The sequence below is a fragment of the Apaloderma vittatum genome, unplaced genomic scaffold (assembly GCF_000703405.1).
Source record: "Apaloderma vittatum isolate BGI_N311 unplaced genomic scaffold, ASM70340v1 scaffold6422, whole genome shotgun sequence".
Classification (NCBI taxonomy): domain Eukaryota; kingdom Metazoa; phylum Chordata; class Aves; order Trogoniformes; family Trogonidae; genus Apaloderma; species Apaloderma vittatum.
In genome coordinates, this window is record NW_009701793.1 from 19232 (window position 1) to 36219 (window position 16988).

General features: G+C 39.5%; 1 protein-coding gene across 1 annotated transcript in view; it reads right to left on the minus strand.

Moving 5' to 3' along the window:
• Positions 1 to 8493, minus strand: part of TXK (TXK tyrosine kinase) — a 13300-nt gene extending 4807 nt beyond the window's left edge. The window contains exons 1-10 of the mRNA XM_009879276.1: positions 8420 to 8493; positions 8092 to 8194; positions 7103 to 7308; positions 5995 to 6060; positions 5237 to 5291; positions 4367 to 4446; positions 2942 to 3069; positions 2727 to 2801; positions 1365 to 1536; positions 440 to 656 (exon numbers count right to left, since the gene is read on the minus strand). Coding sequence (XP_009877578.1) covers positions 440 to 656; positions 1365 to 1536; positions 2727 to 2801; positions 2942 to 3069; positions 4367 to 4446; positions 5237 to 5291; positions 5995 to 6060; positions 7103 to 7308; positions 8092 to 8194; positions 8420 to 8493 — 1176 coding nt within the window. The remainder of the gene's footprint in view (positions 1 to 439; positions 657 to 1364; positions 1537 to 2726; positions 2802 to 2941; positions 3070 to 4366; positions 4447 to 5236; positions 5292 to 5994; positions 6061 to 7102; positions 7309 to 8091; positions 8195 to 8419) is intronic.
• Positions 8494 to 16988: the final 8495 nt, after the last annotated feature.

Sequence of the window (16988 nt, forward strand, 5' to 3'; positions counted from 1 at the left end):
AGGCAGCACATATATCCCAGCATCAAGGTGAGGCAGTAGGGAGTAGAAAACATGTAGATAGAGAAAGATTTTGCTAAAAAGAATCTTGTTCTTTCTGCCTTCTGGTATTGTTGTGATTTTGGTTGTGTTGTGATCACTGCATAATACTCTTGTGTTGGGATGTCTTAACACTAGCCTGCTTCATGCTAATATCCCAGTTTTCCCTGACTACTCAAGTAGTTTTTGCAGCTGCAAGAACTTCTTTCAAGTAATTTTTCCAGCTGTCCATGCACAAAAGAAGAGCTGAAAAGTTTTGTTTTACAGCCAGGAAACCACTCTGTGCTTACCAGATCCTGCAGGGTTGAAGTCATAGAGGACATGTTCATGTCCTATAAAATGCAGTGGCACATTCGATATTACCAATATTTGTCAAGAACCTCAGGAAACCTATTGTACTTACTAAATCACGATGAATAAAGCTATTTCTTTCCAGGTATTCCATCCCTTCGCACACATCCTGGCACATGCTCAGCAGCATGTCTCTGCTGAGATTCCCTCGCCTTTGCCGAAGGTAGTTGAGCAAGCAGCCGTTTTCCATGAATTCAGTCACAACATAGAGAGGCTTGTCACATGTGCACACTCCGTAAAGCTGGACTAGCTTCGGATGGGAGAGTTTCCTGTTTAAAATCATATTTTAGACAGGCTAGCATTTGTACCTGGCGAGTAACTAGACCTTTGCTTCTCATAATAGATTTGAAAAATACTTTCAGTACTAGATGAACGGTATTTAAATCAACTGGTCTTGATGTTGTTCCACTGTCTAACACATTTCTGCCTACAATTTCCTCCAAAAAGTGCACTCTTTCAATTCGTAATTGGTCATCTGTTATATAAATATGGTGAATGCAAAGCTTGATTTGCATGATGTGAAATGGAAAGATCTAGTTGTGCCTGGCTTTCAGGCACAGGACATGATCCTGCAAGAGTTCTTATCTTCTGGGCTGGATACTTCCCTGATTTGCAAAACTAGCAGAAACAGTAATATAGTTTCTCAAAAGCTTTAATTAGGTATGAGCTCTGTCAGGAGTCCTAGAGGCACCTAATTATGAATGAAAGAATAGTTGCAGGAGCACATGTGTTTATCAGAACATTTACTCCCCTTTGAGCTCCATAGCACAAAGCAGTGCATGCTCTGAAGAAAGAGTCTGGGAATGGGCACGGCGAGTGTCTGTGTCAGTCTGATTCAGACCTTTATATCAGCCTTTCTGTCCTGTGCATACACTATTCCCATCAAACTGGTTTGTCTGTTTTAAATGGAATTAGGTTATACGTATTTCTTGGACATCTCAATGTCAACCGCTAGATAGAATAGCTTTTGTACTTACATCATCACTTTGGCCTCCTCGATGAAATCATCTTCAGACATTGCACCTTCATTGATTGTTTTGATGGCAACCTTTATGGTTGTTTTCCATTTACCAAGCTGAACAACTCCAAACTGCCCACGCCCAAGTTCTTTCATGAACATCAGTTCAGATGGGTTTAATTCCCACTCCTCTACGAAAGCAACCCAATATGTTACAATAGTCAGACCAGCTTTCCTGAGCTGTGCTCCAGGAGGTGTGCTTTGCTATTTGCAGCAAAACATCCCAACTGTTCATCAGCTATAACGTGTTTTAAACATCTGAACATTTCCACATGCTCATATAAGTTCCTATGTGAATGTTATTTTACAGATTGGTGTTTAAATTGCTTAATGTAGGAATGTCTGAGGCTTGAAGATAAGGAAAATATTTTGCCTTGATTACTTCTGAGAACTTTCTGGATATTATCATATGTGATACGGCATGGGGTTTGGAACTAGATGGTCTTTAAGGTCCCTTCCAACCCAAATCATTCTATGATTCTACAGCTCTATGATTTTTTTAACTCTGAGCCAATTCTGGATGGATATTGTACCTACAGAAATAATTACTTGCTACCTCTAGTCTAAGAACCGTAATGGTTCGACCCTTCAGAACAATTAAGCGTTGAGCTTCATGTAAATATGAAAGATACTCAATTTTGGAGGTTCCTGTTATCAGCCAGATGGCATGTGCTTCCTGATCTATATACACAAAACTAGCATATATTGCTTGTTTTCTATACTACTATATAATATTTCTAAAACTTGCAGAACTGACAGAATCTTCCCCATAAATAATTTCAATTTTCTAAGAATTTAAATAAATCAAATACCCTTGGAAAAGCTACTAAATGTATATTTAAGCCTGCTTAGAAAATTCCAGATAGCTCTGAAATCCACTGATGGTTATAACAGAAGCATAACAGCCGCTGTTGTGAAGGACTCAAGTCAGGTGTCTCATTTGGTACTGACACCTTGTGAGGAAATGAGTGTCTGTTTCTTGTGAGTATGTGCCTGGTTCTGTGTTTCTTATTACCAGGAAAATTCACAGGTACAACTTAATTACAAGCTGGGTGAATGTGATCTAAATTCTTGCCTAGGCAGATACCTAAATCTCCACCAAAAGAGGCTAAAAAATTTACCATAATTCAGGTGTCTCATTTGGTACTGACACCTTGTGAGGAAATGAGTGTCTGTTTCTTGTGAGTATGTGCCTGGTTCTGTGTTTCTTATTACCAGGAAAATTCACAGGTACAACTTAATTACAAGCTGGGTGAATGTGATCTAAATTCTTGCCTAGGCAGATACCTAAATCTCCACCAAAAGAGGCTAAAAAATTTACCATAATTCATCCCTTCTGTTGCTAATGAGGAACACACAGCTGATCCAACTGGATGCCGGAGACGAGTGATAAGACCTGTAAGGGACAAGGCAACAATATTCTATTGACCAATTACTCCATTTTAAGGTATGCTATATCAGAGGAAGAGTGATTTCCAATCTCCTGAGGACCTTCAGATCATCAGTTGTAAAACCTGGTCAGCTTGCATGCGTTACCTGCAGCATTGTGTCGATGATACTCGATGAGTTCAGGAACAGATGAAAAGAGATATTTTTCTGCTACATAATATTTTCCCAAGTGGTTTTTCTTAATTTGATAATGTCGAATATCTCTGCTATTACTTCTGAAATTGACAAAGGATTATAATTGTCAGTAAAAAATTTTTATACTATAAATCTGATTACATTTCACTTTGAAAGAAAGCACAGAAAGATCTGAAAACTTGAGGTACAATTCAAAACTTAAAATGGCTGTGGGTAGCTGGAATACTGTTTCAGGAAAAAAGAAAAGACTCCTTGAATGAGTCTGTCTCCCAGTTTTTGGAGATACCTCAGAAGTATTTACCCCTGTACTGTTGTATCCATAAGAAATAGCCATAGTGTTTACAGGTGTTCTTCCTAATTCAGCACTTATTTGAGTCTAAGCTTTTAAAATTAAAATGCTGTTCAGTACCTGATTTTCCTCTCAAAGTTTAAAAACATATTTATGAATAGCGTGAGATTAAGTTTTCTGTTCTGCTTCTGCAATGACTCTTCATTGGATCTTTTATTTGATACATTTACTTTTCTGTATTTCTCCACATTATCTCCCTTTCCTGCTTGCTGTATATTTTGCTGCCCATCTACCCCTGCTTTCTGGGAGACTCATAAGAAAGCAGTTAAATTTGCATTGCAGGCTGGAGGTTTTTGCTAAAGGTTGGGTACCCTACCTCAATCATGAACCTGTGTCTAGCACAGGGGTGGTGAGGAGGGCTCCCCCCACTTTTCTGAGAAGGTGAGGGAGAGTGCGAAGGAGAAAGAGGGTGGTAGTAGTAGTGATACCTTTGCTTTTGCTCCTCTCACCTCTGGCTCTAAGGGAAAGGAATGGAAAGCAGGTGCTGCTGATGGAAGAGAACTGAGGGAGGGGTATAAGACAGCTTGAGATGGGATAAATCAGTGCTGTAGGTGATTGCTGCTGGTGTGGGGCAAAAGACTGCACAGTGAGTAGGTGAGGTGATTTGAGAAGAAAACCGGAAGTTTGGGGACAGCAGAGTCTGGGATGATTTTACAGTGTGTAGAGCCTGCGAAGGAGGGAAGCAGTGGTAGCCGTGCCACTTCATGTAGAAAGAGAGGCAAGATGCAAATATAAGGTCTTATTGCCTGTATTGTGTGGACAGGGTGCACAGCTTTCACAGCAGATTATTTGAGGATTTCAATAAGTGTAGTTAATCCTGTCTTGGCAGGACATCTGCAGCCTAACTCCCAGACCCACTGCTCACCATCATCTCTTCTGCACACAGGATAATTAACTCTGCATGAACGACACCGTAGTGGTTCCCTGCTCTTCTACACTGCATGTCCAACCTGCCCACTTATCCTGAGGAGTTTGGGGAAGCTCTTCATCACCTCTTCATCAAACCTGAACTATTGAGAACAACTCACCCTTTAGCCCGTGAATACATGGACAGCGTAAGAAGTCCGTGTTGGCTTGAATCTCTAACAAGAAATGCGCCTTCTTTGGACTGAAAAGAAATCCAAACAAAGTTATTTTCTGCTTTTGAGCTTGAATAATCACCTCTTGAGATACGATTTGCAGCTGATTACCAAATTTTATGGAATACCTATGACTGTTTGGGAGGGGGACAAAGTAGTGGAGAACCGGAATTGATTGCCAAGTACATAGCAGAGCAAAATTAACCAAGGTAAAGTACTAAGTGCCAGCCAATTTTTTTTGAGTAAAAAAGTTTAGGTGAATTATAGTCTTCAGTGTGAAATAGTGAAAAATGCTTTGATTATCAAATTGTACAAATCACTAGGAAAAAAAAATACTGTGAAATGGTTCTATCCGAGACATTCTTCTGTGGTTTGTCTTGTCCAAGCCCTGTGTTAGTCCTTGAGCAAAGACTTAATGATTTTAACTGAGTTAGACATTTTGGTAATTGATAAGGGGTAGGACACAATATGAATCATTTTCTCTACACATAAGGAAGATGCAATGGTCTTATGAAGCTCTGCTAACCTTACTAATTTACTTACTACATGGATTTCAATCTTAGCATTTTTTACAGAAGGTAGAGTATTTGATTTATCTAGTATGGAAAATCTACATAGAATTTGCTGGGGCTACAACATAAAACTCTGTGAAGTATAGATGGTCTGCACTGTATGCTTACCCTAGAAAGCCTTTTTATTTTCAAATACTTTCTTTCTTATTTCATACCAAACATTCAGATTTGAGTGTGGTAATGCTCTTGATGCCTCTGGTGATAGACCTTTCTAGATACCGTTATCTCTATGTATAAGCTGAGTTACCTTCCGGCGCAAGAGAAGTTCTGCCTGGCTTCTGTTTATGTTTTTGCAGTACCACCTGCAACAAGGAGACAATCTAACTTTTCATTTCATCCAGTGAAAATCAATATTTGCTCTGTTTCACAAAAGTAATGCATCTTACTAGTTGCGCTACTCCCAGTCCAAAACCTGAATAAAAATATCGTTGTACGTAAATATCTCTTAATTTGGAATGACTTTGAGCCTGTGGTAAATGTGACAACTTTTTTTTCCCCATTCACTGTTATTAAATATGAGCTCAAATAAAAGAAAATCTAGGAATGAATTAGGCCAAACTGTGATAAAATTTACAGTCCCAGACACTGCATCAAGCCTCTCTTCTCCAGATTTTTGCAGAATTTTACTCTTCACTGCAGTAAATTAGGTAGAAGTAATTGGAATTAGCTTCTAGTCAATTAATTACATGTTCACAACAGGAACAGATCAGAATATGGAAACATTATGTAGTAAGCCTACAGTAATAGGAAACATCTGGATTCTGACATCATTTATGCAAATGAATATTGTTGAAGTGCTCAGTGTTTGTAACTTCATGTTACACTCTATGAGGAAGTAGTTCCAAATCAAAATGGTTAATTCATTCTGACTAAAGTTTTGTAACAAAAAATAACTTTTGATAAATACCTGCTCATGTCTAACAAAGACTGAAGGATCAAGCACTAAAATTGCTGTAATCCGTTTTTAGAAAAGAAAGCATAATTATAATTTTCAAGAGTACTTACTCATATGTTTCTAAATCACTTTTCTTGTTCTCAGTAACACAGTTGCTGGGAATTAGACCTTCATTCCTGAAACAACATAGTGGGATTAATGTTATCATATGGTGTAAAATATTAATAGGATTAAGATATGCATCTTCCTTCTGTTGAATTACAGAAGTTCCTTATACTGTTGGCTATGTTGGTAGATACTAAATCCAACATGCGAATTAAATAGAAGTCTGACTCAGCCCAGGCACAATCTTTCTGCCCCACAACTTTGGATGGCTACTGAAATAAAAAAGGCACCTGGGATGGGTATTTATTGAGTGCTGAGAGCAGTATATTAATGAAAATTTTCAAGTCAAATCAAAAGAAAATCTAGATTAAAAATGATTTTTTTTTTCTGAGTCAGAAGCCACTCTTGATTTCTGGCCTATACAAAGCTTTTATTTGGAGAAGTATAAAATGTGTGCTTGCATGTATATACAAAATAGTAAGTGTATTCTTGCTGCAAATATCGGTTGAGGAAAAGCATTTTAAAGTATTTAAAGGAGAAATCTTAATTGAAAGGAGACAGTTATATAATATACAAGCATTCCCAAGATCAGTATACAGGATACACTGTAGAAAAATACAAAGAGAATAGGGGAATAATCTGAAACAAACATAAATGTGGAAAAGATCCTAATTGAAATTAGCTAGCTCTTTAAAAAGTTCAGGAGTTTTGAATCAAGGATTTTGTTTCACACACATCTTAATGATCTCTGTGGTCTTTATGAAGTGTTTACACATACACTGCCTTGTAAAGCACTTGAAGTGCGGAAAGCTGGATTTGCACATGACTGAGAGCCCAGGGATTCACATGGTCCTCAAACTCCCTTACGTTACTCATGAAATTACTGAGCCCAGGACTTTGAATTCCCAACAGATTCTAGCTTCCCCAACCGTTTCTAAGGCACTTCTGAAAATCTGCTCCATCAGTCCCTGTGCCTCGTATGTAGCTGAACGCTTTTAAACTTGCCCCCCCTAAATTGTCGCATGTGTCTCATTCCATCTGCCTGCTTTTGCAGCAGTTCTTTTAAGTTCTTAACTTCTGTGTAGCAAGATTGAAATAGATGCCCACTCTTACCCATGTTTGTCTCTTGCCTTCCACCAGTAGGGATCGCATTGTTCGAGGATAATGTATTCTTCTGACTTCGTGAGTGGTAAATCTGAGGGTCCTCTAGCAAAAAAGTCATAGAGTGCAATAACTCTAGGATTTTTTGTGTAGTCTTCCAAGGCCTCAGCAGGTAGAGGAGGTAATGGCTTGTTCTTTGACTGCAATTGCCTCTCACGCTAGTGAAAAAAAGTATATTTCATAATTAGTCTTTTCTCCCTACTATTGTTTTCCTAACTCCTCTGCTATTATACTACCTCAATAACTAAAAGGAATTTGTCGTGGTCATAATGTCCCCTTGTAAATAACTATCACCTCATCACTTGTAAAGAGCAAGACTTACATTTGAATAGTTTGATGTTTCCATGACAATGGAAAGTACAATGAATAATAAACAAGACATCTACCTAACTGGGGTGACTTCTACTCGATGTGCATGCTGGGACAACTCCTCAGATGGTGTAAAAGCAGAGCAGCACTGGAATCAGTGGTTACAATGTCCAGAAATCTAATCATTTATCTGGAGAATTACATGCAGGGTGCTGCAGGATCAGTAGGAATATAATAAATTTCTTTTGCATCAGGTTAGGTTCTAGCTTTGCACTTAGTTATTCTTTGAAAACTCGCAACTTAGATCTAGGAAGACTGAGGTGGATGTTTTACATATCAGCTAAGTGAGGTGAGCTTGCATCTGCCCAACAGAACTTTCCCATCCTTCCCATCTCCATTGCCCACACTCAAAAGTGGGAGAAGGAACCACCTTGCCCATGACAGCAAGCTTGGGAAACCTTGCTGTCACCCTTTATTTATATCCATATGAATCTTCGGATACCTTTGCTCTAGGATTTTTATGCAACAAGGAACCTTACAGGCTCAAGAGTTCCTCTGCTTGTTCTGGTACTGAGCCTCCATATGGTATATCACCTCAGTTCTCTCTTTTCACCTGCCAAAATGTTACTTACTCTGCACTTCGAAGCAGATGCATAGGAAACATCTGGTTGTGAGGCTGAGTACTGGGTCGCTAGGGTATTGTCAGGGTCCAGGTTCATTTTTGTCTTCATTGCTCTGATTTTGAAAAACATGAAGTATTTGTGTGAATACATGTCTATAAATACTCATATAAAAACATACATGGATATATATGCCTTCCTTCATTGGGGATGTGCAAGTCTGTAAACATCAGTATAGCTATCAGTTCTACTGAAAGAAAGAGGGATTTCAAGAAGTCCTTTATGTGTGGATATTTTGGTCATCCTCCTAACTGCTGAAAATTTTAAGCATTTCACATACCTTTTTTGCATGGTGCAGCAGCAACAGCAGCAGCAGAAAACAGACTGGATGGTGTGATCTGTGAACAAGAACATTTTCCTTATTTATAGTGTTCCTGTTTATTTACAAAACTCACAGAATTAAAGACTATCGTATGTGCTTAGCCCCATTATTAACTCTGCCTTATTGTGAGATAGCTGGCAAATCATTAAGCTTGAATTTGCATCCACAAAACACAGCACAGCTTCCCTACCACCCCATCTATTTGTTCCCACTATCTCCCTTCCAATGTCTTAGCAGTTATGAAGCCATGGGATGGGTTAAATCAGCTCACCAAATCAGGAAAGAAAAAAAAGAGATCTTGTCAGCCAGATCAGTACCAATCTGATCACAGCACCCCATGGAAGTGCTAACCAGTGGAATGAACAGGATAAGAACATCAAGAACAGGAGGTGAACTGTCCCCTAGAGTAATAACATAATTTCTAGATCATTCAAGCTAAATACAAAACCACACTTGCAGGTTTATTAGAGGCACATTACATCCAGTTCTTTGAATTGATACTGATTTTCCCGTTTCTGTTGCAGCCATTAATGTAATATATGCATTAGCCCAGGTTTGCAGTTATGTGCCAAGTGGTTGATAATCCTGACAAAAATACATTGGAGATATCATAATGTACATCACACATTTAGAGATAAATCAATCCAATATGTCTTGTAGGAGCAGCAGAGAAGATATGGTATTAAACAGGTCAGAAGGCGTTAAGAAGATTCGAACAAGGTAAATAAATGGTTTACATCCCCTCCAGCCCACTTCTACACAGGCTGAGACCTACTTTCCCCAATTTGTGTTCCTCAACGTGTGCCAGGCTGTGGCTGCTATGATCCTGTCCCCTTTCCCTCTGCACTGTTTATCTTATCTCCAACTAAGCCAGATGGGATGCGAAACCAGGAGGGAATCCCTCTCTGCTCAGTCAGCTCCCTGGTCAGTCTCACCAGTGGGCAGGTGGGAGGGCAGCACCACCAGTGGGATGGGCTCAGCTGCACTGACAGAAAATAAACTTTATATCCCATTCCAATGTGTCCTATTTTTCTCTGACACAGAGGTTATTGTATGAAAAAAGGCCTCAGGAAGTTACTTGAAATAGTCTTCCTAAGATCTCAGGATTCTGCTACTTTATATTTCTCATGATGTTTCTTTGTACAGCATCACCCGTCCCTTCCACTTTATTTGTTTTTACCTCACGGCTTTTTTGGCTTGTTGATTCTAATGACTCAGTCCAGCCTGGAATAAACAGGATATCCCTTTCGATGTCCTGAGAGACATTTTGCCAATGCCTGTTACCAGCATTTCAGCCAACTGTGCTAAGAGTGTGCATCCTAACAGTCAAAACATTAAGTAACCTCCCTATATGATGAAAATGTAATTATTTTCTCTATGAAGATACATAATTTAGCATATCTTGCATGAATAAAAAGAGAGAGAATATCAGAACAGTGAGACCAAAACTAGTTCTTAGTAGGAAGAGGAAGAGGCCTGTCTCATAAGTGTTTTGGTTAGACTATTTATCTTGAAAGTCGTGGGCCAATTTCCCTTAGACTGTTGCATCCTGTGAAGAACCTGTCATGTGGGAAGCTGACAAGCCTACATTAATCAGAAGACACTACCAACTGTTTGATAAATTTTTCCACTGACAGCTATGCAAAATGCAGAAATTACAAATGCCCAAGCCACCTGACACTGACAATTTTCTTTAAAGAAACCAGGCTTAAAAGATATGGACAATGCAATTTATGTGCTGCATAATTTTCCAGTGTAGATTGAACCGTCCCTCAGTTGTTTAAATTTGTGTTTCATAAACAGTGAACACCATGCATGAAAAAGTTTCTTTTACTTCAGCCAGTGCCATGAATTTTAATTGATTTTTTAAAGTATTTGTTGATATGCAAAAAGGAATATGACATTTGAAAGCTTGCCTGTTTCTTCTTATTAAGTCATCTAGTCTAATTAAATGTATTGTTCCTCATTAGATAATGGGCTCTTCTTATAGGATATTTACCAGAAGTATTTAGAAGCAGCACTGTGGAGTTTTGATTTAATGCTCGAATCATCTTCTAAAGAGATTTTAAAGATTTGGCTGTTAGAATCATAGAATCATAGAACAATTTTGTCTGGAAGAGACCTTCAAGATCATTGAGTCCAACTTTTTCCTAGCTCTATCAACACCACTAAACCATGTCCTTCAAGGAAGCATCTACCCTTCTCTTAAACACCTCCAGGGATGGTGACTCAGCCACCTCCCTGGGCAGCCTGTTCCGGGACTCCACCACTGCCCTGTGCAGCCCATTCCAGTGGCTCACAACCCTCTCAGTAAAGAAATTCTTCCTAATATCTAACCTGGACCTCCCCTGGTGCAACTTAAGGCCATTTCCCCTTGTCCTATCACTCTCCACTAGGGAGAACAGACCAATCCCTGCCTCACTACAACCTCCTTTCAGGTAGTTGTAGAGAGCGATGAGGTCTCCCCTCGGTCTCCTCTCCTCCAGGCTAAACAGCTCCAGATGCCTCAGCCGTTCCTTGTATGACACATGCTCCAAACCCTTCACCAGCTTGGTAGCCTGTCTCTGTACCCTCTCCAGCACCTCAGTGTCCCTGTTGTAGTGAGGGGCCCAAAACTGGACACAGTACTCGAGGTGAGGCCTCACCAAAGCTGAGTTCAGGGGCCTGATCACCTCCCTGCTCCTGCTGACAACACCATTCCTGATCCAGGCCAGGATGCCATTGGCCTTCTTGGCCACTTGGGCACACTGCTGGCTCATGTTAGCCGGCTGCCCATCAACACCCCCGGGTCCCTCTCTGCCTGGCAGAAAGGGATTTGGGGGTGTTTTTTTCTGTTACCACAAAAGTGAGGAGTTCAGACCTATATTAGGACATTTAATTCTGTCTTGCTTTTTCTTTAGTAGCCCAGTGATTTGAAAAATTTATAGTGTAAGCTCAAGATTTTTTTGCCTTCAGTGAATTCTAGACTTGCTAATGGATGCTTTTTTTATACCGTCATCCCCTTGATTCACTGTGCTAAAAGCAATTAGCAATAAATGAATGGATGTGATGTTTTTAAAAATATCCTAAGCATATACAATTTTAAATATGTGGTCTCTTGTCCTGTCCATAAACCCATGGAAAAGGTATATATTAAAGCTGTAATTCTGATGCTTCCTGTGACATGTGCTTCATTTAGTGAGTGATTTTTCCAAGGATAGAGTTTCTAAGATCACTAAATAGGACCAAGTTCTGCAGGCTAAAAGTGAGGCTGAGATTATGCCGAGTCCATGAGCCAGATAAGCCCATGCTGAACTGAACTGCTGGGTCCAGAGGAGCAGCATAAAGTTTGCACAGTTCTGCCAAGTTTCCTTTTCCACATTCTCCTTATTGGAGTATTTTAAGTGTCAACTCACAGCCTATCAGTCTAGCAGTTATTTATCATCCTAAAGAAGATCATTTCCAGCTCTTTGAAAACAAACCTGTCTTTACACATATATTCTTGACAAACTCGCTGCTTCTGAAATGCTTTTGTGCATGCCTTACTCTGAGAGCACTAGTGGAATGAAGAAATTTAAACAAGTGCAAATTAATGCAGTGCGAACTGTTAATTTCTGTTTGTAAATTTGCCAAGTCTGCCAGGAAAAACTATCAAGGAACATAATCAAAGAATGACCTTCAGTTCTGCAGAGCTAATTCCTGCTTTAGTTAAATTAAGTCAGAGTTTTCACCTGATGGGTTGGAAGCATCTCAAGCAGAGCTAAGTACTACTCTGAGCTATGTATGAGGTGCTGGAGAGGATACAAAGGTGGGCTACCAAGCTAGTAAAGAATTTAGAGCATGTGTCCTATGAGGAATGGCTGAAGAATCTGGGGCTGTTCAGCCTGGAGAAGAGGAGACTGAGCAGAGACCTTATCGCTCTCTACAACTACTTGAAAGGAGCTTGTAGCAAGGCGGAGATTGTTCTCCCTAGTGGTGAGTGATAGGACAAGGGAAAATGGCCTGAGGTTGTGCCAGGGGAGGTTCAGGTTGGATAGTAGGAAAAATTTCTTTACTGAAATGGTTGTCAGGCATTGGAACAGCCTTCCCAGGGAGGTGGTTGAATCACCATCCCTGGAGGTGTTTAAGAGAAGGGTGAATGCTTCCTTGAACGACATGGTTTAGTGGTGTTGACAGGGCGAGGAAAAGGTTGAACTCAATGATCTTGAAGGTCTCTTCCAACTGAAACTGTTCTATGATTCTATGTTCTATGTACTCATCTACAGATTTTGGTAAGCTTCCTGCACAATGCTTTTTCTTCTCTTGATTAAAACTGTATTTTTTGAGTTCCTAACTCACTACTGAATGAATAATTTGATTAAATTGGCTCCCATCTTGACCTTCTGCTAGCTGCCACGGAAGATGTTTACCCTAAGGGCTGCTCCAGCGATGCTCAATGCTCGCTGCGGCACTACAGGAAGGCTGCGGTTCCTGCCTGTAACTTCTCACAGCTACGCCCAGCCTCCTGTGACTCTGGCTCTTCCTTCCTTTCTCTTTTCTTCTATTCAAACTAAGAAATAATAATTTAAAAAATCTACTTTTAAATGCAAAACAAAAAATAATGCTACTCTTTAAAATGCAAGTAAGAAATTCAAAATAGATTCTTAGCATTTGCTCATTGGTTTAAATATTTCTTCTTGATTTTCCTTTATGCTATGCTCTAACTCAAATCACTTAAATAAACAGAATTATTCTATCTGATTTCCTTCAACTTTGAGCCAAGCATCTTTTCCTAAACAAAATGCTCTGGATTTGTCAAAGGCTGTTAATAGTTACACACATATTTACTAGATCTTGACTCCCAGCTCCCTAACTCAAGCAACTACACTGAAGAGTTCATAAATTAAAAATCAGTCAGTGAAGGTTGTGCTTCAGCAAGGAAATAGCATTTTAGGTTCCATATTTTGAAGAGAACAGAGACAACAATAAGATTTACCCTGTTAGGAATGATGGAATGCTTGGACAGGACACAGAAAAGAAATACAGACTAATGGAAAGAACTATTCCATATTTTTTACAGTAAATTTTATCTGAAGTCTGTCACAGTAAAGTACTTATGGACCTATCATCATGTTCAGATCTCATTTCCATTTCTTACATAACCAACACTTTTTCCCAAAATTCTGGAAAAAGTGGCCAAATCTTGCTTCTTTTAAATCGTCAGGAAGGAAGGTTTCCCAGCATCCACGGCCTCGCTAGACTTTTCAGCCCACATTTCCCTGAGTTCTGTCAAAACACAAACTACCAAAACTTATTTGGCTTTGATCCTCAGGGTAAGTCATCATGGAGCAATGAAAGTCAGTAGCTTAAAATCTAGATTTAAATCAAACAAGATGACTATTTGATGTGCTGAATCTAGAATTTGCTGCATTTTCATTCTTCAGTTGTGTTGATTTAATTTCTCCAGTTTCTGATGAAAGCTTGCAATCTCAGACAAAGTTCAGCCAGTTCTACAAAGGATTTAAAATTGGAACAAAAAATTTAGCCCATACCGCTGCTCATGTCCTTGTCTTTCTGGAAATTACTATATTTGGAGGAAAATATTTGTTTCTAAAACATTGCCATGTTATCTCCCTGGTGATATGTTAACAAACCTTAACCCCAACACTAGCACAGAGCCATGATAGCCTATGGAATGATGATGCCCAGAATCAGATCTTCTAGCATGCACAGTTTTAAAACAAGAAAAGATTTCATGGCAAGACAAGCATGTGGATGAAGTGGAAATGATTCTATGATTCTATGGTTTAATGATGGACCTGGGAATGCTAAGTTAACAGTTGGACTTGATGACCTTAAAGGTGTTTTCCAACATAAATGATTGTATGATGGTTGTCATTAATACTAATTAGAGAGTACTGGCAAAATTTTTACCATTGACCCCAGTTGAAAATCTGTCACCAGACATTTTTAAATTTTCTTCAAAAACAAGAAACCATTTCCAAAAAAGGAAATTAAGAAATATTTATTTTGAATGTTAACAGAGAATGCTACATCTGAATTTATAGCATCTTTATATTTTAAGGCCAAGTGCAAGGTGCTGCACACAGGTCAGGGCAATCACAAGAAGAAACACAGGCTGGGCAATGGATGGAGAGCAGCCCTGCAGAGGAGGACTTGAGGGTGTCAGTAGATGACAAACTGAATATGAACCACCAATGTGCTCTTGCAGCCCAGAAAGCAAATCGCATCACAAGCTGCACCAAAAAAAGCATGCCCAGCAGGTCAAGGAAGATGATTCTCTCTCTGCTCTGGTGAGACCCCATCTGGAGTACTGCATTCAGATCTAGGACCCCCAACACAAAAAGGACATGGATATGTTGAAGCAGGTCCAGAAGAGGACCACAAAGATGATCAGAGGCTTGGAGCACCTCTCCTAGGAAAGGCTGAGAGTTGGGGTTTTCAGCCTGGAGAAGAAAAATCTCCAGGAAGACCTTATAGCAATCTTCCAGTACTTACAGGAGGTCTACAAGAAAGGTGGGGAGGGACTCTTGGTCAGGGAGTGTAATGATAGGATGAGAGGTAATGGTTTCAAACTGAGAGAGAGTAGATTTAGATTAGATATTAGGAAGAAACTCTTTTCAGTGAGTGTGGTGAGGCACTGGAACAGGTTGCCCAGAGGAGCTGTGGATGCCCCATCCCTGAAGTGTTCAGGGCCAGGTTGGATGGGGCTTTAAGCCACCTGGTCTAGTGGAAGCCATCCTGTCCATGGCAGCGGGGTTGGAACTGGATGATATTTAAGATCCTTTCCAACCCAAGCCATTCTATGATTCCATTCTGTGATTCTAAATACTAGGAAACTGGTGTTAAAGCTAGCCGGACAAACACTCAGCGTAAAAATTTGCAGCTCACATTTTGATAACTATCTTAGAAGCCTGAAAACAAATTATTTGTGAATGATGGAGCAGATGGGATGCTATAGGCAGAAGAAAAGGATTGGTCAGCTGTCAGGAACAGCAGTTTGCTTGAGAAACTGAAGGATAGTCCCATGGAAAGAGAGAAAGCACAGTGAAAATACTCAAGTCTTGTGGTCCATTGCTGCCAATAACTGGCCTGATAAAGCCCCACAGCACCCATCAGTATGCTTTAGGTTGATAACATTATCTATATAGGTGGCCAACTCACAATCTTTATATGTGCAATCTTCCTCCTCTCTTCCATTATACCTCGCAGCCTTGAGAAAGTAGTATCAAAGATAAACGCAACAAGCTGAAGATTAATTTGTTGTAATTTGCATTTTATAACTTCATTATTTTGTAGATTTCCTGGCTTCAGTTTCTTTCTCTGAGTCATTGTTTCTCAAAGCACTAACAATTTTGAAAGCGCCGTAGTCCCTAAGACTTGCACTCTTCTAGCATGTTTTGCAAGAAGTTCTTGCAAAGTGGGGCAGGGCAGCAGGTTAACTGCGTTCAACACCACAAACTTGGCTTCACCCATCAAACCCAGATCTTTACTGTAACACACAACCCATGTTATGCCTCCTGCCTGGTTATGCCTCCTGCCTGTCAGTTTTCAACAGTAGTAGAAAAATCAATAATCTAGTGAAACCCCACAGTACAGTTTGCCTCTAAAAATACTTTAAAAGTTTTCAGCTTTTCACATGTGCAAGCTGAGGTTTTCTGTCTTTCCTGTGAGTTAATTCTGCACTGTAGGAAAGACAGCTCTAGTTTTACCAAACAAATTTATTCATGTCTATGTTGCATATGCTTTTAAGTATGTGGGAATATCTCCTTATCTGGAGATATCTGGATAAAAGTAGTTGCTTTGCTGAATCCATCATACAATGGATTTATATTTGTGTGGTAATTTTGGAAGCCAAAACAAGCAGTCTGAATAGAGATCACCTGAGCAGCACAAAAGAAAGCTGGCAATATTTAAATAGCTCATTTGCTAAGTACACTGCTGCTGCACAAAACAAAGCTGCAAGATTAAAATATGTGGCCTAGTTTACTTACACGTAGAAAGAATCATGTCTGGTTGTCCGCTTATATTCAAACGAAAATGAAAACCCTCTCTTCATCAGTTGTGTCAGTAACGCAGCTCTAGCTGAGCTTTTTACTCTGATGTGAAACACAGCAAACCACAAATACTGCTTGACCCCGCCTACTTACATTAAAAAAAAAAGAAAAAATCAGACTAGATACAAAAAAAAGTGAAAAAGTGTCTGCTTTCTAGTATAAAATGCATTTTAGAAAAATCGTAAACTGTAGTCAGTAGGTCTAAGTAATTCTTCATTAAGAAAGTAAAAAATACAGACATAAATCACAGCATTTGTTTCTGTTCAGATGAATTTTTGACCCCAACATTTGCAAAAAACCCCATTTATAATAAAAAGAGAGAGAAGGACTGAAGTTATATAACAATGAGTGAGCTCATCCAGAAGAAAGTATGGTGCAGTATTTCAATCTGCCTTTGAAGACATTAGGAGAGGCAGCAAGACAGCTGCCTCCTGAGGTGTTCTGATCCTTTCCAAAATTAACCATCTAAGGCTCTACTCAACTAAAAAAAT